The sequence below is a fragment of the Rhinolophus ferrumequinum genome, chromosome 16 (assembly GCF_004115265.2).
Source record: "Rhinolophus ferrumequinum isolate MPI-CBG mRhiFer1 chromosome 16, mRhiFer1_v1.p, whole genome shotgun sequence".
NCBI classification, from domain to species: Eukaryota; Metazoa; Chordata; class Mammalia; order Chiroptera; family Rhinolophidae; genus Rhinolophus; species Rhinolophus ferrumequinum.
In genome coordinates this window covers 46,999,536-47,023,533 of record NC_046299.1, presented here as the reverse complement: position 1 = coordinate 47,023,533, position 23,998 = coordinate 46,999,536, and the positions used below count along the sequence as shown (strand labels likewise).

Sequence of the window (23,998 nt, the reverse complement as noted above, 5' to 3'; positions counted from 1 at the left end):
AACCTTGTTGTTTCACCTATTATTAGCTTTTATAGATATTGGAGATAGAGGAAAAAGTAGGTTTCCCCTATTAGAAGGCTTGAACTTTTCACTTTGGAAATACAGAAATGGCTGAAATCATGAACTAAAGTCTTGGTTAGATTAAAGCTCTCCTGAGGAAGGAAAATCATGTCAAGATAGAAGAAAAGCTATTTTTTTTTTTTAAAGATTTTATTGGGGAAGGAGAACAGGACTTTATTGGGGAACAGTGTGTACTTCCAGGACTTTTTTCCAAGTCAAGTTGTTGTCCTTTCAATCTTAGTTGTGGAGGGTGCCGTTCAGCTTCAAGTTGTTGTCCTTTCAGTCTTAGTTGTGGAGGGCGCAGCTCAGCTCCAGGTCCAGTTGCCGTTGCTAGTTGCAGGGGGCGCAGCCCACCATCCCTTGCGGGAGTGAACTGGCAACCTGTGGTTGAGAGGATGCACTCCAACCAACTGAGCCATCCGGGAGCTCAGCGGCAGCTCAGCTCAAGGTGCCGTGTTCAATCTTAGTGCAGGGGGCAGCTCAGCTCAAGGTGCCGTGTTCAATCTTAGTTGCAGGGGGCGCTGCCCACCATCCCTTGCGGGACTCGAGGAGTTGAACTGGCAACATTGTGGTTGAGAGGATGCACTCCAACCAACTGAGCCATCCGGGAGCTCAGCGGCAGCTCAGCTCAAGGTGCCGTGTTCAATCTTAGTTGCAGGGGGCGCTGCCCACCATCCCTTGCGGGACTCGAGGAGTTGAACTGGCAACCTTGTGGTTGAGAGCCCACTGGCCCATGTGGGAATCGAACCGGCAGCCTTCGGAGTTAGGAGCATGGAGCTCTAACCGCCTGAGCCTCCGGGCCGACCCAAGAAAAGCTATTTTTAAAGTCAAAGATTTGAAAAAATGTGTTCTGTGTACATGAGACTGAAAATTTTTTACTTGTTTTTTTTAAAGGAAAAGTTTGATTGAAATCACTTTTGAATGCTAAAAGGAAGAGAAATATAAAAGCACTTTGGATGCTGAAATCCAAAGTGGTCTAGATTAAAAGACCTTTCTTCTTCGAAGGTTGCTGCTCTAAATTTGTAGTGCCTTTAAGGCAAAGAATGTTACTGTATTTAATTTTCTTCAGTTGGAACTTTTATCTTTGTAAGAAGAGAAGCTGCAAGAAGAACTTTTAAGAATAAAATAGTATTTCATGTATTAAAAAAAGAAGAAATTGATTAGAGCAAGGGTCAAACAGAAATAGTGGTTTGTTGCATATTCATTGTGTAAGAAACAAGGAGACATTGAAAAATAATTATGGTGATTCATTGAGTTATATAGATATTGGGGATGAAGGAAGACAGATTTCTTAGAAGATTTGACTTTTTCACTTTGATATTACAGAAAAGCTTATGTTATAAACTGACTTCAATTAAGGAAGATCTTTATTTTATGAATGGATTGTATTCCAAAAGTTCATTTGTAAGTGAGTGATTTATCATTTGAAATACATTTTCTGAAGGAAAAATATTATATGGAACTATGATTCCTAAACCCACTCACAAAAACCTATGTAACTTGTGATATAATTGAATTACAATAATACTGTAAAATTTCGACCCAAGTTCCTTTTGTCACATATACAGGGAATTTCACTTCAGATATTTTCCTCTTCTCATAAGTCCCAGAAGCAGAGTCCTATGTAGCTTTCCTTCTGCCTCAGTTCCCATTGAGGGAAAAACTTAACACGGAAGGACTATTAATTTTGGATGACTCGTTTGGTCCACAGCCCCAAGTCGCTACCCTGTCATTTATGAGTTCACTTTAATATTAAAAAGTTTTATTTAATATTTATGCTGTATCAGGGAACACAAGTAGGGTGCTTGTAAGAAGACCTCCCAAAACATGTTTCATAGTCTCAAATTGAAGCAACAGCCCTTCATAAGAATCTTGTGTTTATAGATGAATTTAATATATCAAGCTAAAATATCAAATTTTGGTGGGGTTATTTCCTAAGACTGAAATTTTCCACATTCTGCTTTGTAGATATTTGAGGTTACCCTAAGTATTTCTGTAAATGTCCTTGATCTTTGAGGTATCTGGGATTGTATTCTCTTTGCAAAATTTATATGTTGGAAATTTCTTCTGTATTTGTATTACTTGCTAATTGCACAAGCACCACTATTTTTGGTAGGAGCAAAAGAACAAAAATCAGTGAGATTTAATTTATTTTTGTTTTTGTAAACCTGTCTTGTGAACTTGATGAGTTTGTAGGTATAATATTTATGCTGGAAATAATACTTTTTGCCTTCTATAGAGTAATCATTATATTTTAAATATAGCTTAGGAAACGAATATAATTATAATTTGACATCCTTAGGCATGTTAATTATAATTACTGATCTTGGTATTTTGTAATTTATGACTTAAAGACTAGGTGTTCTTAAATCATTTAATATTTTAATCTTGGAGATCGCTTGGAAAACAAATTAACTTGTTAGGTGGTATATGCTAAATGACTTACTCTTGCTGCTAAGGTGTTTTCTTGAACTAAAGGATCTATTTCTAACTGTCTTAGATGTTTTCTTTGAGGAGCACATAAATCTAGTGTAGTTAATGATGCTTCATGCCCTGGAAAAAACATTAAATTCTGTAGTTAGTCTCATTTAGTTGTCACAGTAATTATGACAAAAATATGCATTGTACTGTTTAGTTCCCTTATTTTAAACAGGAAAAATAGTGTCTAAAGACTGTTAACTTCAAAATGTAAAATTTGAAAAAATGTAAAACAGTTTAATTTCCCTTGCTAATTTACTGGAAACCCAAATATTTCCTTTCTACGAAAAATTTGAAATCTTTCGTTTTTGTCTGTGAAACTGAGGAGCATAAACTATGTTTTGTGGAAATTAAATATTTGACGTTGAATTTATTGTGTTAGCTTTACTAATTCTGCTCATGTTATTTTCTAAATGGAAATAGCTTAGTTGACCTTTTGATTTTAAAATTACAACATGTGTTGATTGCAAAACATGTATGAAAGGATAGGAAGTTAAAGTTTTATTTGACAAAATGGGCAATATTTTCACAGCTTGTTCTGTACACACTGCTAAGTCAAGAGAGAAGAGCTGATCCAGAAGCTGGGCTGCTACTGTACCTCAAGACTGGCCACATGTACCCTGTGCCTGCCAACCATCTGGACAAAAGAGGTCGAGCTGTTGTTTCTCAATTTTACTTCTCTGGGTTTTGTTATTTTGTTTATTTGTTTGATATGTTTCCTTCAACTTTTGGCACATACTTTTTGGTACATTCCTTCAACTTTTGATACGTACATGCAGACCTCGGAGGTACTGCAGGTTCAGTTCCAAACCACCACAATAAAGCAAATATCGCAATAAAGCGAGTCACACAAATTTTTTGGTTTCTTAATGCGTGTAAAGATTATGTTTACATGATACTGTAGTTTATAAGTATGCAATAGCATTTATCTAAAAAAAAATCCCAATATGTCATTTAATTTAAAAATACTTCATTGCTAAAAAATGCTAGACATCATGTGAGCCTTCAGCAAGTCATAATCTTTTTGTTGGTGGAGGATCTTACCTTCAATTTGTAAAAAATGCACTGTCTGTGAAGTGCAATAAAGCAAAGCACAATAAAATGAGTTATGCCTGTATTTATACCTGACAGTAGCTCACTGCACTTTAAGCCTAATACAGGCTCTAATTTGTAGTTGTGGTATTTTTAAAAAAGAATTTTAACAATATACCATATATTTGAAAACGTTATTAACCTTTAAACATTTTGCAATACAAAACTTTGTTTTAAACTTCCTGTCCTGTACTATAGATAGCTGTATTTATCCTTAGCATTATTTATCCGCAGCTGATAAAACACCAACTGTACAATATTTACTAGTTATGAGATACGTGGTTGTTGAAAGAACTTATTAAGTGAAGGAAAATGGAAGGAATTATACCAAAATGTTAACAGTGACTATTACAGTTTAGCGGGGAATATGAATATTGTTCTTTACTTTTTTGTTTTTAAATCTTAAAGTTTTACTTATGCAATGGAAAATGTATATCATAAACTTTACTTAATTCTTAAGAAACACTCACCCTTTTTATCCCCCATAGAATTATTAAGGCTAAGAAACCAGATGGCATTCTCTTTGTTTCACCGTATTAGCAAATCTGCCACTGGAAATGAGAAGACAAAGCTTGCTCCTTTGCCACAAATAATTGAGGAAAAGCAAACCTGTAAATACTGTTCACAAGTTGGCAACTGTGCTCTTTATAGCAGGTAAACATGCTGTCTTCCAGAAATCTTAATTCTAGTTAAGTATACACTCAACTCAAAATGATTTAACATTGTTGACTGGTCTGGCATTGACAATTTCATTTTAGTTATTTTTCTCTGTGTGTAGTATTTCTAAAATGAAGGGGTTAGGATAAAGCAAAAGCACAGTTCATATTTTATAACAAGCCTATTTCCTTGGGGAATACTAGAATGCTTTTTAAACTTTTTCGAAAAGTGGATATTTTAATCTTGCTGCACATAGTTTCTGGAGAAATGAAATAATTTTAGGACTTACAGACTCTGGTTAGGAACAATGTAAATAGTAAATGGTATAGGCATTTTGAATACAACACAACTTTTCTTAAATGGTATTTCAAGAAGTCTTCCATTTTTCTTAGTTGTTATTTTAATTTCAGGCCTTTTGTAGTTAAAAATGGGATTGGTTCTGCCAGATATGCAGTTTGGTATGATCCAATGGACTTTTCTTATGAACAGTCATATGTATTTATACCATCATAGGCCAGTGAAAGTTTTGAAAGACACAAAAAAGTAGTTAGAGGTAGGGGGCGGCCGGATGGCTCAGTTGGTTAGAGCACGAGCTCTGAACAACAGGGTTGCCGGTACGATTCCCACATGGGCCACTGTGAGTTGCGTCCTCCACAACTAGATTGAAGACAATGACTTGACTTGGAGCTGATGGGTCCTGGAAAAACACATTGTTCCCCAATATTCTGCCCTCCTCCCCCCAAAAAAAAAGTATAGTTAGATGTAAATATAGAGTAGGAAACAAGATCAAATCAGAACCAAAATTCTAATTCAGCCTGAAAATTCACTTCATGGACTTTTAAAACTTGTATCAAAGGCTCTCTTAATGGCAGAGGACAGTTAACCATGGGAAGTCTGGGCCTATAGTACATTTTCTTTGAAATCTTATGTTTTATTTTCAATGTTTTGTAGGCACTCCTATGACATATTTGTTTCTATATGAAAATGTAAAAATTAGTATTAAGCAAAATTGATACTCCACGTGATTTTCCTTGTTTGTATGTTGACTTTCTTATGGCACAGAGCTAGATGTACACACATTGTGATTTGGAGAAATGTGGTTGTACGAAAACCCAAAATAGCTGCTTATAGGAAAGAAGACTATACCAAACTTTAGTTGTTAGGGGGATAGTCATTGAAGGCAAAATAATGCAGGAATGAGTTACATATGCATTTTGTAAAGAGCACTTGACTTGTAAAATGTTAGAATGACTTTTCAAGAAAATTAGGGGCTATAGTTATAAGTTATGATCATCATCATATCTATGTACTTATTTTCGAAATACCTCATTTCATAACCAGCCAGTGAAATGTTTTATACACATTTCTGACTTGGAGCTTTATTTTTTTCAGAGCAGTTGAACAACAGATGGATGACAATTCCGTCCCGATTGGCATGCTGCCCCAAATAAAAGAAGAAACCCAGCATCTAAAGCCTACGCACTTAGAGTATTTCAGCCTTTGGTGTCTAATGTTAACCCTGGAGTCACAATCTAAGGATAATAAAAAGAATCACCAAAATGTATGCTTAATGCCTTCTTCAGAAATGTAAGTAGTCCATTTAATACAGTAAAATTTCAATAATTTGGATTAGTTGATGGGATGTCATTTGGAATTCACGACAAACATAGTTTATGTAGCATATTAAAGGTACGCAATTCCGTATATTTGTGCTAACTCCAGATGGCTATCAATGAATTGTTTCTAAGTAGAGCACCATTGTTAGCTATTTTAAGTAGGATAAATATGCCTCAAGAAATCTTATTTTAAAAATTATTAGTAAATCCTTTTTATCAGTGAAAAGAGTATAAACTTGTGAACACTATAAGGTGAATTTTAGCATATTAGTAGAGTGTAAATTAATGAAGTTTTACTTATATAACTAAATACTAGTATTTAAAAGTTTACAGTATCACCCCAAAAGATTTTATTTTAAAAAATGTTATATTTTTAGTCACTTTTTAGTCTTCATTTATTTTTACACAATATTTAGAGGAAATATGGTATCACTCTCAGGCATCTGAGGGAAAAAAAGTTGTCACACTCCTTTCAAGAAGCATGCCTAATGTGACATAATAATTAATATTTTTTTAAAAAAATTAAATATATTGGGGTGCCGGGTTAGCTCAGTTGGTCAGAGCATGGTGCTGATAACACCAAGGCTGCTGGTTCAATATCCACTTGGACCACTGTGAGCTGTGCCTTTCTTTAAATAAATAAATAAATAAACAAATAAATAAATGTATTTAAATAATATATTTGATACAGATTCAAATTTTCTAAAGTTCATCAATCTTATATTTTGTGAGATCCACTTTTTTATAAGTTACTTATAAAGTTGCAATGTTGTATATCTTAGCATGGTGTTTTTCTTTACCTAATATTTAGTTGCTTTTATCCATTTATTTCTTTCCAGAATGAATATTGATAATAATGTGACTAGAAATAACTGGATTGTTATTTTCTTAATACCAGACTTAACACAGGAAACATTACAGTGGAGAAAGTTTAAGTAGTTATTGATAGACTACATAAGTGCAGTGAATATGTTAAATGCACATATCAACAAGCTTCTGATGTTGTATAGTGTATTAATAGTAGTGCTTGAGAGACTGTAAATGTTTAATACTTCTTAGAAGCATGGAAATACCATTTTGCTTGCCATTATTTTAATAACAATAATTATAAATCCGCGTGTAAACACTGAAGAAATACTCGTAGGTTACTATTTTCTTCACATCAGGTTCAGGAACAGGTTATTACAGTATGTTCTTCTGTAATGTTATGTTATGCACAGGAGATGGGGATGTCCTTCAAGCATCAAAATGTTGACACACACACATTGTTCAGAGATCCCAACCTGTGGGTGCAACAAGGGAGGTGCTCCTTTGCACGTATCTAGAGGTCTATTGGTGAGAGATTATTTTAAAGCTGATAACATGTTTCCTTACCATTTCTAAAACTATAGTGTGGATTGTGGAAAATGTAAAAACGACAGACTCAATATTAGCATTAGAGTTTCCAGGGATCAGATGAACCGATAAATTGTGGAAAACTGCAAATATAATATTTATATATGTGATGTAAATGAAAGATTTCTCTCTCTTTCTCTTTCATAGGGAGCAGAGTGGCAACTGCATTGGAAACCTGATTAGAACAGAACATGTAAAGACAGTTTGTGATGGACAGTATTTACATACTTTCCAGCATAAAAGTGGTGCCATGCCTATCACAAATCTTATGGCAGGTGACAGAATTATTTTAAGTGGAGAAGAGAGAACACTACTTGCTTTGTCTAGGGGCTATGTGAAGGAGATTAACATGACAGCGGTAACCTGTTTATTAGATAGGTAATTAAATACTCCTTTTGGGGGGCGCGTAATTGATGTATAGATCACATTCCATACAGTTCATCCATCTAAAGTGTACAATTCAGTGGTATTTAGTATATTCACAGAGTATACAACCATCACTAAAATCAATTTTAGAATGTTTTCATCACCCCAAAAAGAAGTCCTGTACCCTTTAGCAGTCACTCCTCCTGCCCTAGACAACCACCAGTTTCCTTTCTGTCTCTATAGATTTACCTGTTCTGAACGTTTTATATAAATGGGATCACAGTATGTGATTTTTTGTGACTGGCTTTTTTTTTTACCTAGCTTACTGTTTTTGAGGTTCATTTTCATGTGGTATGTATCAGTACTTTGTTTCTTTTAAAAAATCAAGGTAAAATTCACATAACATAAATTGACCATTAACCATTTTAAAACACACAGTTCAGTGGCATTTAGTACATTCATAGTATAATGCAACTATCACCTCTATTTAATTCTAAGACACTTTCATCACCCTGAAAGGAAACATACCCATTAAGTGGTCCCTCCCTACCCCAGCATCTGACATCAACTAATCTTTCTGTCCCTATGGATTTAAATATCTACGCTTGATATTTCATATAAATAGAACCATATAATATGTGACTTTTATTTTTGTCTGGCTTCTTTTACTTAGCATAATGTTTATGAGGTTCATCCACATTTCAGCATTTATCATTCTCTCATTTCTTTTTATGGCTAAATAACATTGCACTATGTGGCTAGACCACATTTTGTTCATCCGTTCACCAGTTGATGAACATTTGTTGTTTCCAGTTTTTGGATGTTATGGCTAGTATTTTCTATAAATACTCACATACAAGTTTTTATGTAAACATATTTTTATTTGCCTTAGTCGATATCTCATAGCGAGGTTGCTGGATCAGGTACTAATTTTGTATTTAACATTTTGAAGACCTTCCAAACTGCTAAACTTTTTAGTACATCACATTCCATAGTGCTGTGGACATAGTCTTATCTAATTCTCACAACCACATGTACGGCAGACAGGATAGATGTGTGTTAACTATAAAGCTATTTCTCCTTGGTACTCTGGGTACTCACCATTTTGTTCTCCTTTTTTTAAAAGAAAATATTTTTTTCCATTTATAGTTGCACTATAAAGTATATTTATCTCAGTTAAAACAAAGTGGGTTGATTTAAAGAAAAATTGTAAGTAAATAGTAGAATAGTTGATATGAAATTTTGTGCTAGAGACCAAAATCCACATTCACCAATATCCAAATTCCCCTCTTCCTGTATTCCCAGCCTGCCTTGCATTTAAGTGCAGACGTGCATCGTTATTTTTCAATGGATGGAAATCAGCAACTGGGATGCAGTGACTTCTGGGTAACTGCAGTGGAAATGTCCAGGCTTGTTCACTACCAATCAGTAATCCTAGTTAAGCCGTAACCAACGCTAGTTTATGTTTCATGATATGGGAGTATGAGCCACACTATTTGTGTTGTCTATTAGGAATCTCTCAGTCCCTTGCAGTATTTATTTAGTGACTATCATGTATGAGGTGTGTTTCAAATCCTTGTGGGTAGACAAATATGTACACATATTTTCAGTCTAATATGACAAGTGTTTGAATTGATGGTAACACCAAGGAGAGGCATTTACCCCCATTTTAGGGGGCTTAGGGAAGGCTTTTTGAAAGAGGTCATTCTGGATTTTCATCCTGTGGATTAATAAGTTAGTCTGGTGCAGCAACGTTAGACTAGTGTACCAGACAGGGAAATGGTACATAAATGCATGATAGTGTGATATAGTATGAAGTGGAGTATGCAGGAAAGTGCAGGTAATTGTTTCCGGAATGTGAAAGATAAAGAAGGGAGTGGTTGGAGAGATCAGGGTATAGTAGGTCTTATATACCATGTGAAGAAGTTTTGGCTTTATTCAAATGTATTGAAGAATTATAGCAGAAAATGATAATAATCAGACTTGCTCTGTGGAGAGTAGAGTTAATGGAGGCAAAACTGAAAGCAGAGAAACCTGGAAACCGTTGTAGTGGCCCAGGCTAGAGGTGATTGAGGGCAGGGTAGGTTTGACAGAGAGAAGTATTTAGACAGTAAAATTGGCTGGCATTTGGATGCTAATTGGATATGCAGGTTGGAGGGAGAGGGAAGGATGAAGGCAGCATGTAGATGCAAGTACTGTTAACTGAGATCAGGACCACAGAAGGAGGATCAAGTTCTGCAGGGACTAAGAGTTGTTGTTTCAAATATATTGAGCTTTCATAACCCAGGCTTTAACCAGTGGAAAGATCTTGCTGCCTGCTGTTTATCCAAACCTGAAGCTTGGGTGGGGAACCAAGTACCATAGGAGAGGAATGTAAGGTCAGGCATGAAGATGTAGACTTGGGATTTAGAGCTACGAGGAAGCATAGGACCAACGGGAAAATAATAAAGAGCAGATCAGAGGACCAGGGAAGGGACCCTAAGGATCCCCAGGGCTTTAGGTGCTGTTGGAGGAGTAGATAGAAGGCTTCAGGAAAGAGACCTGTACTCCAAGTTGGAGGAGGGCAGAGCCATGTGCCCAGGATGCTTCCTGGGGTTGTGAGCCCAAGTTAGATTTCAAGGCCAAGTGAATTATCAGCAAATGTAGGTTGCTGAATATTAACTTCTTTGACCTTGTGTCCTCCCCTTCTCCCTTATCCCACCAGTCCAGGGTCTCGTGCTATCTTTGATTGATTGGCAAGTATAAATTGGGCTGATAGCCATTTTAATAGCTATTCTGGCCCATATACTCTTAGCAGGCAGCAACATATTTCTTGTACAGACCTACTGACTGTGTTAAATGACAAACATTCATGTGCCTCTGTTTTACTATTTTAGGAACTTGTCAGGACTCCCAGAATCAACTTTGTTCAGATTGGACCAGGAAGAAAAAAATTGTGATACAGATACTCCATTAGGAAATCTTTCTAAATTGATGAAAAATACTAATATCAGGTGTGTAACAGTGAATGAATCTGATTTTTGAATTTTACCCCACTTTCCTAAGAATATTACTAAAAGCATTTTCTTTCTTTTCAGCCAAAAACTTCGAGATTTAATCATTGACTTCCGTGAACCTCAGTTTATATCCTACCTCAGTTCTGTTCTTCCACATGATGCAAAGGATAGAGTTGCCTGCATTCTAAAAGGTATGCTATAATCAGCATGTATGCTTCCATTACTTTTTCTTGGTTCTATTTATGAGTTAATCTACATTATAGTCTAGTATTTTAATAATTTATATGCAGTTATAGTTTTTAGACAAAGTCTTTGGAAGTAGTTTCCAGAAGTCCTTAACATCATCATATTTTCTTACTTTGAAAAGATGTATTGAAGAACAGACTTGAATAGAGGCTGCTTTTCTGATAAGATAGTTAACTTGCTCTGAAATTCAACACTCTTTTTCCTGTTATTTTAAAATTTAAATGTAGGTTTGAATAAGCCTCAAAGGCAAGCAATGAAAAAGGTACTTCTTTCAAAAGACTACACACTCATCGTTGGTATGCCTGGAACAGGAAAAACAACTACAATATGCACTCTTGTAAGGTTCCTCTTCTTTTTGCTTAGAAACTAAATGTTTAAATCAGCTTCTCCTTAGTTCATAGAATGTGATGTTTGTTATCAAAATGACTGAATTTTCAATTAAAGTGCTGTTATTTCAAATTAACTTTTTAGAATGACATGAAAAATAGAAAAGCTGAATCACAAATAGTTATCATCATGTTGTAGATTTCTTGTATTTAGGATTGTCTAAGACCTCTTTCTGTTGGTCGTATGTGTATCATTGTATGTTTTCCTTCTCATTAAAAAATGATCAATTATATAGGTATGGTTAAAATAGATTTTCTTCTTTGTTTTTCATATTAGTAAATTTCTGAGCAGTCTTGGAATAATCATAATGAGGACAGCAAATATTTATTTATGGATACCATGTGGCAGGCACTATTCAAAGTTCATATTATTCAATTTTATTATCACTAATATATTATTAACACAAATAACATGATAATGCCATGTCATTTTCATAAAATATTTTGGCTTTATAAATTTAAAACAAGTTACTTGGCTCAGCTCTTAGATATGCTTCCTATTAAATTTTCTAATTCTGTTTGAAAAATATAAGCAGGTTAAAAATTTTCTGGAATAAAAAGTAATGCTTTTTACCTTTTTCTTATTCGTTATTAGGTAAGAATTCTTTATGCCTGTGGTTTTAGTGTTTTGCTGACCAGTTATACACACTCTGCTGTTGACAACATTCTTTTGAAGTTAGCGAAATTTAAAATAGGATTTTTGCGCTTGGGTCAGACTCAGAAGGTACATCCAGATATCCAGAAATTTACAGAGGAGGAAATTTGCAGATCAAAGTCCATTAAATCTTTAGCTCTTTTAGAAGAACTCTACAATAGTCAAGTAAGTATAAGTATGGTATAATAATACTGACAGTAATTTTGTGGACAGAATGAGGGGAATTTTCCAGCACTCTGGAAAATTCAGTTGCATTGACCAAATTTGCACGTGATTAATTCATATAAGCCACAGGACCAGTTTACTAATTTATTTGCTGTTTGCTTCTGAACTGAAATGAGGTGTTTGGTTTATTATTCAGGGATTCTTACCTTCTAGTTTAAAATAACCTAGTAAAGGAAAACTCTGTTTCTCTCTACTCACAACACTTCTGACACTAACAATCTGGAGTTAGTACAGACTCCACGGATGAAGGGCTTTACGGGCGAAGTCCCACAAGACTGCCCTCTACTTCAGTTCTCATTTGTAAGTCTGGGCTTCCTGTGTTTTGTCTGAACAACCAGCTATAAATCAGATTACCATGGCCCCCTCCTTAAGTTCAGTACTTTACTAGAATGGCTGGCAGAACTCAAGAAAGTGCTTTACTTACTATTACTGGATATATTATATAGGATACAATTCAGGAACAGCGAAATGGAAGAGATGCAATACGGTAAGGTACTGGAAAGGCTCCTGGAGCTTCTGGCCCGCTCCAGGTAAACCACCCTTTAGAGTTTTTGTTCTGTTCCACAGGTCTCTGAGACTTGTTTATTTTCCCCCGCAGTATTTTCTCTCCGTTACTCAGACTGTAATTTCTATTTTTCTTAAAACTTCAAAAAAATTTTTCAGTTATAGTTGACTTTCAGTATTAGTTTCAGGTGTACAACATAGTGATTAGACCATTATGCAATTTATGCCATGATCCCCGATGAGTCTGGTACTCACCTGGCACCATACACAGTTATTACAACATTATTGACTGTATTCCCTATGCTGCACTTTACATCCCCATGACTATTTTGTAACTGCCAATATTTTACTTCTTAATCCCTTCATTCAAGCCCACCAAATATTTCTTTTTCTCCAAGCCCACAAATAATTTCTATTTTTCTGTGGCTCTGTTCACTGATTCTTTCCTTTGTCCCCTGCTGTTGAGCTTATTCGGTGATTTTATTAAATTTCAGTTATTATATTTTCAGTTCTAAAATTTCCATTTGGTTCTACTTTTATCTTTTTTTTTTTTTTTAAAGATTTTTTATTGGGGAAGGGGAACAGGATTTTATTGGGGAACAGTGTGTACTTCCTGGCCTTTATTCCAAGTCAAGTTGTTGTCCTCTCAGTCTTAGTTGTGGAGGGCGCAGCTCAGCTCCCAGTCCAGTTGCCGTTTCTAGTTGCAGGGGGCACAGCCCACCATCCTTTGCGGGACTCGAGGAGTTGAACCGCAACCTTGTGGTTGAGAGCCCAAGCTCCAGCCAACTGAGCCATCCGGGAGCTCAGTGCCAGCTCAGCTCAAGGTGCTGTGTTCAATCTTAGTTGCAGGGGGCGCTGCCCACCATCCCTTGTGGGACTCGAGGAGTTGAACTGGCAACCTTGTGGTTGAGAGCCCACTGGCCCATGTAGGAATCGAACCGGCAGCCTTCGGAGTTAGGAGCATGGAGCTCTAACCGCCTGAGCCACCGGGCCAGCCCTACTTTTATCTTTTTCTTTGCCAAAACTTTCTATTTTGTTGAGATTTTCTACGTTTTCATTTGATTCAGATGTGTTCATAATTGCTCACTGAAATATTTTTATCATACTGCTTTAAAATCTTGGTCATATAATTCTAATATCACTGTCATCTTGGTGTTGGCATCTGTTGATTCGTGTTTTTTCAGTTAGTTTGAGATTTTCCTGGTTCTGTGTATGACGAGTGATTTTGGATGAAACCTCAGCATTTTTGTGTTCCATTATTTAAAACTTCTGTTTTAGCTGGCTTTCTCTGACACTTTTTTGGTAGGGCCGGAGGGTATGCCACCTCATAACTGCCAGGTGGGACTTGAGTCCAGGTTCCCCACACTGCCTCTTAGCACTTATGGTGGGTGCCCCTCCTTACTGCTGGACAGTGAAGGAAGTCTAAGCTCCTCAAGCAGTCCTCACTGACATTGTGGGTGGGGGCTTATTACCAGTCAGCAGGGGTGAAAGTCCTGGCTCCCTCCCTGGCCTTCTCTAAACTATACCCTGATAAGGTATTCGGGAGTCTTATTATGGCCTCAGGACAGCAGAAGTCTGGGCTCCCCATCTGGCCTCTGCTGGAGATAGGGGTGAGGGCTCAGTGTTTTCCGTGGTGTTTGGCTAGAGTAGAGTGGTTCTTATGTAAGTTTTCTGTCTACTAGGCTTTCCTTTTCCTGTTCTGTTGGCTTTTTCTTTTTGGAGTTTTTTCTTGGTCTGTACGCATTGCTGTTCTTGGCTTGCTAGCTTCCATATCTGGGATATATGAGGCAAAAAGAAAACTTAGGGAACAAACTACTGGGATATTCCTCTGGTCCCAAGATTCCTAGCTTGTCAACCTGTTCTCTATCTTTCAGATTTCTTATGTTTGTTTTATATGTAATGCCCAGGGATTTTAGTTGTACTCTATGGGAGAAATAAGGAAAAGTCCTGGTTGACATTTTGAAAAAACCCCAACTTGCTGCCTCTTGAGTGTTTCAGATTTCTATTTGGAAATATCCAAATTTGAGCATTGTTAATAATGCTTGGAAGATTTACTTGACTTTTTTCAATTTGTAGTAAAAACATTAATTTTTTTTGCATGCTATAAATGTTTCAGAATTAAATAATATTGGGGGATTCCTGTTATTGGGGACAAAAAACTTTTTTTGGATCTTTTAACTTCAAAAATGGGAAAAACAAGTTATATTTCTTGGACATACTAAATAACTGGTCTGTTTTATTTGTTTTTAGCTTATAGTGGCAACAACATGTATGGGAATAAACCATCCAATATTTTCTCGTAAAGTTTTTGATTTTTGTATTGTGGATGAAGCCTCTCAAATTAGCCAACCAGTTTGCCTCGGGCCACTGTTTTTCTCACGGAGATTTGTGTTGGTGGGGGATCATCAGCAGCTTCCTCCCCTGGTGCTAAACCGTGAAGCAAGGTAAACAGACATTGAAGTTTTCATTTTAAACCAGATTCTTTTTAAGGGACAGTTACAGTACACTGATAAGTCTGAATTTGTGTTGACAGAACTCTTGGCATGAGTGAAAGCTTATTCAAGAGGCTGGAGCGGAATAAAAACGCTGTTGTACAATTAACTGTGCAGTACAGAATGAACAGGTATTTGTAACAGTGTCAGCTATGAGAGATTTTCATGTTTGTTTTCATCTACCAAAACTAAAGTTATTTTTGTAATTCCCTTAGTAAAATTATGTCCTTAAGTAATAAACTGACATATGAAGGAAAGTTGGAGTGTGGATCAGACAAAGTGGCCAATGCAGTGATAAACCTACCTAACTTTAAAGATGTAAAGCTGGAATTGGAATTTTATGCTGATTATTCTGAAAATCCTTGGCTGATTGGAGTATTTGAACCAAACAATCCTGTTTGTTTTCTTAATACAGACAAGGTAAAAAAAAAAAACCCAACATTTTCTTTAGTTTTTCTCCTTTTATTACTTAAATTTCTCAGTTTTCAGTAGCAAATGCTTCATTAGAGCTAATGAATTAAAATTAGTGTTCTTCTTGTACTTAGCTGAGACACAAAAGAATCTTTTGGGGCGGGGGCGTTGGTGGTACACCCAGTATCTTTGGGAGGAGGTTTATTCTGGGGATTGACAGATGTCAAAATTGACTTTGAAAGTAAAGCTAGAAAGTGAACTCAAGTGTATAATTACATTTCCTAGAAAAGAAACTGGCACTGATACTGTCAAAGGGCTCAGGTTTACAAATGGACAGAAGATACGATAAATTGATATTCTTTTAAAGACATTAAAAAAACAAAAGACTATTTTCCAGAGCAGTTTTATTTAGGGTCACAACAAAATTGAACTGAAAATACAGAGATTTCCCATATACCTTCTGCCCCACATATGTATACGAAGACGTCTTTAGAAACTTGTCATTAAACAGAAATCTTCAGGAGGACTTTAAATGACTTGACTATTATTTCTAGGAACTAAGAACAAAAGTTCGACCCTGTATTCCTACAGTGTCTTTTATATAGTGCTTCTTAGCATTGATTTGGCAGTCTTCACATAAATTCAAATAAAAATATAGTGGTCAATTATATATATGCATATTACTCTGAAATAATTGTATCTTTTGTTATTAAGATGGTTGGAATCAGCTGCTTGTTAAAAATAGGGCCTCACCATAAGCACCCTGATGGAATTTTCATTTTCTTATGCATTGCCCTAAGCATTTCAGGTTCAAGAATTAACACCTAGGGACAGGCAGCCTCTGGCAAATTTATTCAGGTAAACTGATCTCACAAATGACTGCTTTTATAAACCACAATTTCAATTTATTAGTTATAATTTACAATTATTTACCTCACCAATGACCACTCAGATTCTTTATTTTTGCTACTTCAGGTTTCCTCTTTCTTAGCGTCAGAATTCCAAATAAGTTGTATTAAAAATAATCATTGCCTCAGCTGGAGTGGGGTGGCCCCCCCCCCCCCCCGCAAGGCTCATAATACCAGTCTGGGCCAGGGAGCTGTGTCCTACATAACTAGACTGAGAAACCGGAATGTGTGTGTCGGGGGGCGGTAGGTGGAAGAAAGAGGGGGAAAATCAATAAGATTACTTAGGGATGATGTAGGAGCAAAATAGTCCTTGGAGAGTTTTACCAGGTATGGTAGAACCTGGGGAACTTTCATCTGTTCCATTATTTGTATAAAAAGCAACAAAAAGCATAGAAAGAACACAGATATTAGAGCTAGATCTAAGTGCGATTTCCTAGTGCCATGATTTATTGTGAGGCCTGGGGTAAGTTACTTATCTTTTCTGGCCCTTGGTCCCTTTAAATGGGAGATAACAAAGTAAACCATGTGAACCCAGTATGTGGTCGGCTTTCATAGAGAGATTTTAGTCTGAACCGTAGCATGTTTAAGGTGGTTGCCTCTGGGTGGCTTTCTGAAGGTAAAGAATCTCATTCATTTTTGTTAATTTGTTTACCTTCAACTGTTAAGATGAAGATATTTTTCATCTGTCCCCTCAATCAGTAGTGCAGTCTCCATGGCTACCTGTGTACTGATAGTACTCTTAACTTCAGAAATTGTTTTACAAGCAGGATGTATATTTTTCTGTTTAGGTTCCAGCACCAGAACAAGTTGAAAAAGGTGGTGTGACCAATATAATAGAAGCTAAACTTACAGTTTTCCTGACCTCAATTTTTATTAAGGTAATTTATAATTTAATTTTGAGCGCTCATTAATATTAGCAGGGTAATAGAATTAATATTAGTGCAGAGTAACAGAATGTTAGAATGCAAGGAACTTAAGATTAGCATTAATTTTTGTTTATTAACATTGTTTTTGTTTCTTTGAGAAAATTTATCTGAGACATAATGGCATTTTGGGTTTCCATTTAGGATAACTTTTTGTAACATCAGATGATTCTGATTGTGTCGGTACATGCTGTAGTCAGTATGATTGGGGATTGGGAACTTCATTGTAAGGGATAACAGAAAATGAAATGTATTCCTTTATACTTTTTTTGTGTGTGGCAGCACTGTTCTAGTGGCATGAAAACCATTATACTGCTACCAACCTCTAAAAATCAAGGGAGCAATGGCTGAGGAATTTATTTCATCTCAGGCAATATGGATGTAGCTTTAGAGCAAATTCCATAATTGTATTTACTCCTTGCCAATAGGAATATCTATTAAATTGCGTGCATTATGTAGTAAACATTTAATTTAATAAATTTAGTAAAGCTTAAATAACAAAAATCAGGATTTTTCATTTTAAATTGTATCCTTTTCTGTTTAGGCTGGATGTAATCCCTCTGATATTGGTATCATTGCACCGTACAGGCAGCAATTAAAGATCATCAATGATTTATTGGCACATTCTTCTGTTGGGATGGTTGAAGTTAATACAGTAGACAAATACCAAGGAAGAGACAAAAGTATCATTCTGGTATCTTTTGTTAGAAGTAATAAAGATGGAACTGTGAGTCAATTGTATTTTCTGCTGATTTGTCTGGGACATTTTTTCCCCTCTCTTTTTTTAAAAAACTTGTGGTAAAAACACAGAACATAAAATTTACCATCTTAACTATTTTTAAGTGTACAGGTCAGTACTGTTAAGTATATTCACACTGTTGTGCAACGGATCTCCAGAATTTTTTCATTTTGCAAAATTGAAATTCGATACCCATGAATAACAAACCCCTAATTCCTTCTCCCTCCAGCCCCTGGCAACCACTATTCTGCTTTCTGTCTCTTTGAATTTGACTCCTCTAGGTACCTTATGCAAGTGGAATCATATAGTATTTGTTGTTTTGTGACTGGTTTATTTCACTTAGCATAATGTCCTCAAGATTCATCCCTGTGTTAGCATGAGTCAGAATTTCCTTTGTTTTAAAGGCTGAATATTTTATTTATACATTCACTCATCAACAGAATTTGGATTGTTTCCACCTCTTGGCTATAGCATTTGGGGCATTTTAAATTTAAAGTTTTCCTTAGATATACTTTCAGATTTATAGACAATTTCAGGTTTTGTTTTGTTTTTTGTATTTTTACCTCTCCTTGATTCATTTTTCTTGACTATGTAATATGTTCTTTAAAATATACATAGTAAAAAGTCTCCCTTCTACACTGTTCCTCTTCTACTCAATTCTTACCCTCACAGATAAAATCACATATTTGGTTTTTTTGGATAAACTTTTATTAGAGTTTCCTGTGCATATGCAAGCAGATAGGAATCAGTATTCATAGTTCCCTCCTTACACAAAAGGTAACATACATACTATTCTGAACTTTGCTTTTTCCACTTAATAAAATAGCTTGAAGATCTGTTCTTAGAGTTGAGTAGTTTTCCATTATATATATGTGTCATGGTGTATTTAACCATTCCCCCAGTCTTCTCTTTTTATAACTGTTACGAACAATACTATAATGACGAGATAGCTCCACTTTTTAATTTTTATTGTATGTATTTATCAATTTTAAATTATGGCTAGGATATCAACCCAAGATAAAATATTTGAAGTTGGCATTGTGGTCAAGTTTTTCCAGCTGTCTAGATTTTTAAATGTGTTGAACTTTTTTCTGCAATGTATGTTTTTAAAAGTAATAAAATAGTTCAAGACAAACTGTGTTCTTTGCCAGAACAAACTCAAATATACAAGAAAACTCAAATAATCGAAAATTATATTTCTTTCAGCTTGGTGAACTCCTGAAAGATTGGCGACGTCTTAATGTTGCTATAACGAGAGCCAAACATAAACTGATTCTCCTGGGATGTGTGCCCTCACTAAACCGCTATCCTTCTTTGAGGAAACTACTTTATCATCTAAATTCAGAAAAATTAATATCCTTTTTGTTTTGTGTATTGTCACATTTGATCATGCTATTTTGAGTACTTTTTATGTACTTGTAGAAATTAAAACTCAGTGTCTTTCCATGTGCATATTTCAAAGATCTGATTCTACAACAGAGAGAAAACAATTCACAGTAAGTAATTTTAAGCAAAAAGTGAAATAATGAAGGTGATGGAAAAGGACAGTTTGAGGAGTGAGAAAGGGAGAAAAAAGGAACTTGATTTGTTGCCCTTGGAACAGGGTGCATGCTTCCTAGAACACATCTAGGAATACTGGTTATCCCTTCTGGTTCCTGTCACCCCAACTATAACTTTTTAAAAAAATCTAGGACAAAGCATTATATTTAAAAATGGGGAAGTATTCCTTTTTTCATATTGTGGTTTATTTAAAAAATAGATTATCTTTTTAAAAAATTATTTGAAGGTGTTAGGCTAAGATATATAAACCTTATTGTTTAAGTACATTATTATCCATAGAATGCCGTAAAATTTATATAATTTTTTAGCAGTCTTGTAAACCAAATTATACAATATTAAATAATAATGTCATAAATGTTTTTTGTGATTCCATATTGTGTTAAATATATCTTCCTTAATTTATTTTACATCATTGATCTTCCATCAGGAGAACATGAAAGCCTTTGTCACATATTGGGTGATTTTCAAACAAGATGAAACACTGTTTTCCTTGCTTTTTTCATACTTGTATAATGATCTCTATTTTTCTATCACTTGTAATTTGGACAAGCTGATTTTTCAGTGCCTGTTTAGGCTGTGGAGATAACTTTTATCCCAAGGGTATGAAATGATATATATGTACTCTGTTCAGAGTCCCAGGTTTTGTTTTTTGTGGGTTTTTTTTTGGGGGGGGGGTATAATCTTGTTAAGCATAAAGTTCTATCACCATACAGTATTGAACACAGTATTTATTTTTAAGTCTAAAGTGTCAGGATTAATTTGATTTTGTATATTTTTATCATGTTTTGTTTATTTGAAATTTAGATAAAGAAAATTGATTTATTTTTATAAGTTAAGCACAGTCTTGTGATGATGAGAATATAGATATGATTATTTTCTATATTTTGAGGTCCCTGTCCAAAGGCCATTTATTATGTCCAATTAATTTCTGATTCTCTCTTGCTCTCCCACTTGTAATTTTCAGTATTCGGTATTCTAGAGTAGATTTTGATATAAAAGAATAATTTTTACTCTTTTTTAGAGAAGAAATTTTGTTTACTGAATTGATGACAAATTGAAAAGATATATCCCTGTTTTCACCTATTTATGTTCATATGCCCCTTTGTTTTGGGGTATTACTCAATTTTTCTTCTTTATATAAAGATGTTTTGTAAAACAGAATTACCTCAAAGTACTTAGTTATGAATATGGTGACTGATTTTAACCTCTGTGTATCTATCTTCTGGGGGGAAATCTCTCATTTTTCTAAATTGTTTCTACTTCATGTTTTTAAAAAATTATTGCTTGAAGTTTTTATGAAATAAATTGTTTTCTACTGTTAAATCTTATTGTGTCAATTATTAATACTGAATAATAATTAAGTTCAGGGTTATCCAGCATTTTTTCCAGTAGTCACAAATGAAATATTGATACTACTCTAAAGCTGAAACCAAGGGGTATTGAAGGATTTTAGATAATTTCAGTTTCTGCGCGTGATTATGAATAAGAAAGTTTTCTTGGTTTAGTCAGTGGTTGCTTCTCTACAGGTTTGTATGGCCTGTAAAGTAAAGCCCTATGGAAGAAGAACCTGAGGAGTAGTTCTGTATTTTTTGTCATTTGTGAATCTGTCTTGGTTACATGATGCTAGCCACTTAATTATTTGAAAGAGTTAGGATTCATTGTCTATGTATAAGGTGCTGTGAGTTGGAGGCTTGGAGTGATTGGAAGTTAAACCCAGACTGGGCCATTCAAAGAGCAAAGAGTGCAGTCAGTATAAGTGTGATAGTCCATGCCAAGGACTAAGACAGCAATGGCTGCCAATCACTCCTGTTCCTGGGCCCTCACTTTGTTCAGTTCTAGATCAAAAGCACCAGCAGCCTCCTAAACAAGATCTTTCATATAGTATGAAGCCTAGACTGATGACAGTGTAGCCATTCCAGTGGGCCCAGTCCTGAATCACTTCAGAGTTCCAGCCTCCTGACCTCTCCCTCTTGCTGCCGGCTTTGAGTCCTCGCCCTCCTTCTCTCTCACTCTCTAAAGGCAGGTCTTTCCCAGTGCGCTCTGTTAGTTCTGGTCTTCTTGTCCCTCCTTGGACGGTCACTGGCTTCAACCATCACCTGTGTGGCTATTTACCAAACGTATACTCCATGCTATCTGTCTTAAATTCTGGTTATAACTGTTTTCTAGTTGATGCCTTCAGAATCTTCTATGAGCATTTCAGACTCGGTACATATAAAATGTTAATTTCCATCTTCATCTAATGCCTTCCCTCTGTGATCCTTATTTTGGTTAACATCTCCCTCTACCTCACAGTTATCTGAGCTTAAACGTCTTGGCATACATTTTTTTTTTTTCATTTTTCCCCCTTCTAATTACAGAGCAGTACATGATTTTAATGAGAATTTCAAACACTACGTATTTTAGAAAATTAAATTTCTTTGTAATCTCATCCTTTAGTTATAACTACTATAGTTTGGTATATGTTGATCTAGCCTGGTGTTTAAAAAACAAAAATTACCACAACCCACAACAATACATTTTATGTCATGACAGCATGGATACGTGTATGTGTGTGCACCTGAAACAATAACAAAATATTTACCCTTTTTATATGTGATACAACCTGATATTTTCCACTCCATTCCATTAAAAACAAAGCTGGTGGCAACCTATTAAAATTGCTTTCATGTTCCACTAATAGGTTGGAACCCATGGTTAGTAATAGAGGTCATTCTCTAATACTTCTTTGTATATTTATTGTAACTATACTAAACCATGTTTGCTATTCCCTGTATGTGTGTTTTCCTCTTCCCATTTATACCCTCAATCTAGCTTTGCCTATTCCTCCATTACCATTTATGCAACTCTACCCAGTCTGAAAGACTTTAATATACCAGCTTCTCCAAAAAGACTTTTCTGATGTTTTTTTCCTGACAAAAGAATTATTTTCATCTTTATACTATAATAGTACTTTACTGGTTTTTTTTTAGCAGCAGTAGTAATATGTTGCATGCTTTAAAATTTGCCAATCATTTTCATAGATGTTTTCTCAATTGAATTAACTCTCCAGAGTACCTAGCATAGAAGTCTGTATTAGCCTCTGGCCCTGGGCAAGTCATTGCTAGAATCTAGGTATTTTGATTAATAATTCAGCAATTTTCCCAGGTACTACGAGTTCCCCATTTGGTGTTGCATACATTTTCTAGGTGCTATATAAATGTCCAGAAGCATTACAATTGTCATTGTGAGCAAATCGCATCTTGGACCAGCTGGGGCTGACTGAAAGCCTTGTGGCATGATGTGACAAGCTGCTCTACTTGGATTCAGGGGACAGCTTTGTTCATTAAAAAGATTGCCTGTAACTAATAGGATAGGCCTATCCAATTCCACTCAAGGCACCACTGACCCTTCGGTATTGGAACTCAAAATCCTGGGAAGTGTGAACCAAGATGGATGCAGGGGATGAAGTCTGTCTCCTATCAGCTCTTTCATGGATACTGCTTTGGCACATAGTATAAAGATTTTTACATTTTATTTTTTTTTTTTTTACTTTAGCTTACTTTTTATGATGAGCTTTAAAAAATTATGAAAATTTTCAAACATACACAAAAGTAGAGTAGTACAATGAACTATATAACCATCACCCATATTCAATAGTTAGAAGATTTTGCTGGAGTTGTTTTCAACATCCTTAATTTTTTTCTTTGCTTAATTTTTTTCTTTGCTGAGATGTTTTAAAGCAAATTCTAGACATTTAATTTTACCCCCATACTTCAGTATGTGATGAGCTTTTAAAACAGTATTTACATAAATAAACATTACATGATATTTGTATGCTTAAAAACCTAGATTCTTGGCCTTAGTAGATCAAGGACTCAGAAGAGATTAAAATTCAACTTTAACCCTCTTAAGTATAGTTTAAACATAACACACCAAATTCCAGTTCTGTACAACACAAGGGGGCTAGACTATCCCACAAATGTTCATTTCGGAGCTTAAGAATCTGCCTTCAAGGGAGAAATGTTTTTTGCTTTAAATAAAGCTGGTTTGTTACTGAATTAAATTTCTTTCCTACTTGTTACCTATAAAGTCCCCGGGGAAAGCAATCTAGGATATAAACCTCTTTTCCCTTGTTCTCATGGGTTTATAAAATAATTATGTATTTAATTTTATTTGCTTTTCTAAAATGCACTTATAATACAAATGCACTTAGAATTCCTCCCTTTTTACCCTTCATTTGGAGAGGAGAAAAATGAACAAGTCAGTCATATTTCAATATTTAACAGCAGGATAGTAGAAGGGGACAAGTA

General features: G+C 35.3%; 1 protein-coding gene across 1 annotated transcript in view; it reads left to right on the top strand.

The window, feature by feature from the left end:
• DNA2 (DNA replication helicase/nuclease 2) overlaps window positions 1-20,774 on the top strand; it is a 37,632-nt gene extending 16,858 nt beyond the window's left edge. The window contains 15 exon segments of the mRNA XM_033129775.1: window positions 3,071-3,188; window positions 4,119-4,284; window positions 5,680-5,874; window positions 7,446-7,676; window positions 10,541-10,657; window positions 10,742-10,851; window positions 11,134-11,243; window positions 11,888-12,112; window positions 14,927-15,120; window positions 15,210-15,299; window positions 15,384-15,588; window positions 17,276-17,365; window positions 17,955-18,137; window positions 19,356-19,502; window positions 20,118-20,774. Coding sequence (XP_032985666.1) covers window positions 3,071-3,188; window positions 4,119-4,284; window positions 5,680-5,874; window positions 7,446-7,676; window positions 10,541-10,657; window positions 10,742-10,851; window positions 11,134-11,243; window positions 11,888-12,112; window positions 14,927-15,120; window positions 15,210-15,299; window positions 15,384-15,588; window positions 17,276-17,365; window positions 17,955-18,137; window positions 19,356-19,502; window positions 20,118-20,186 — 2,250 coding nt within the window. The 3' untranslated portion in view covers window positions 20,187-20,774.
• The last annotated feature ends 3,224 nt before the right edge of the window (window positions 20,775-23,998 follow it).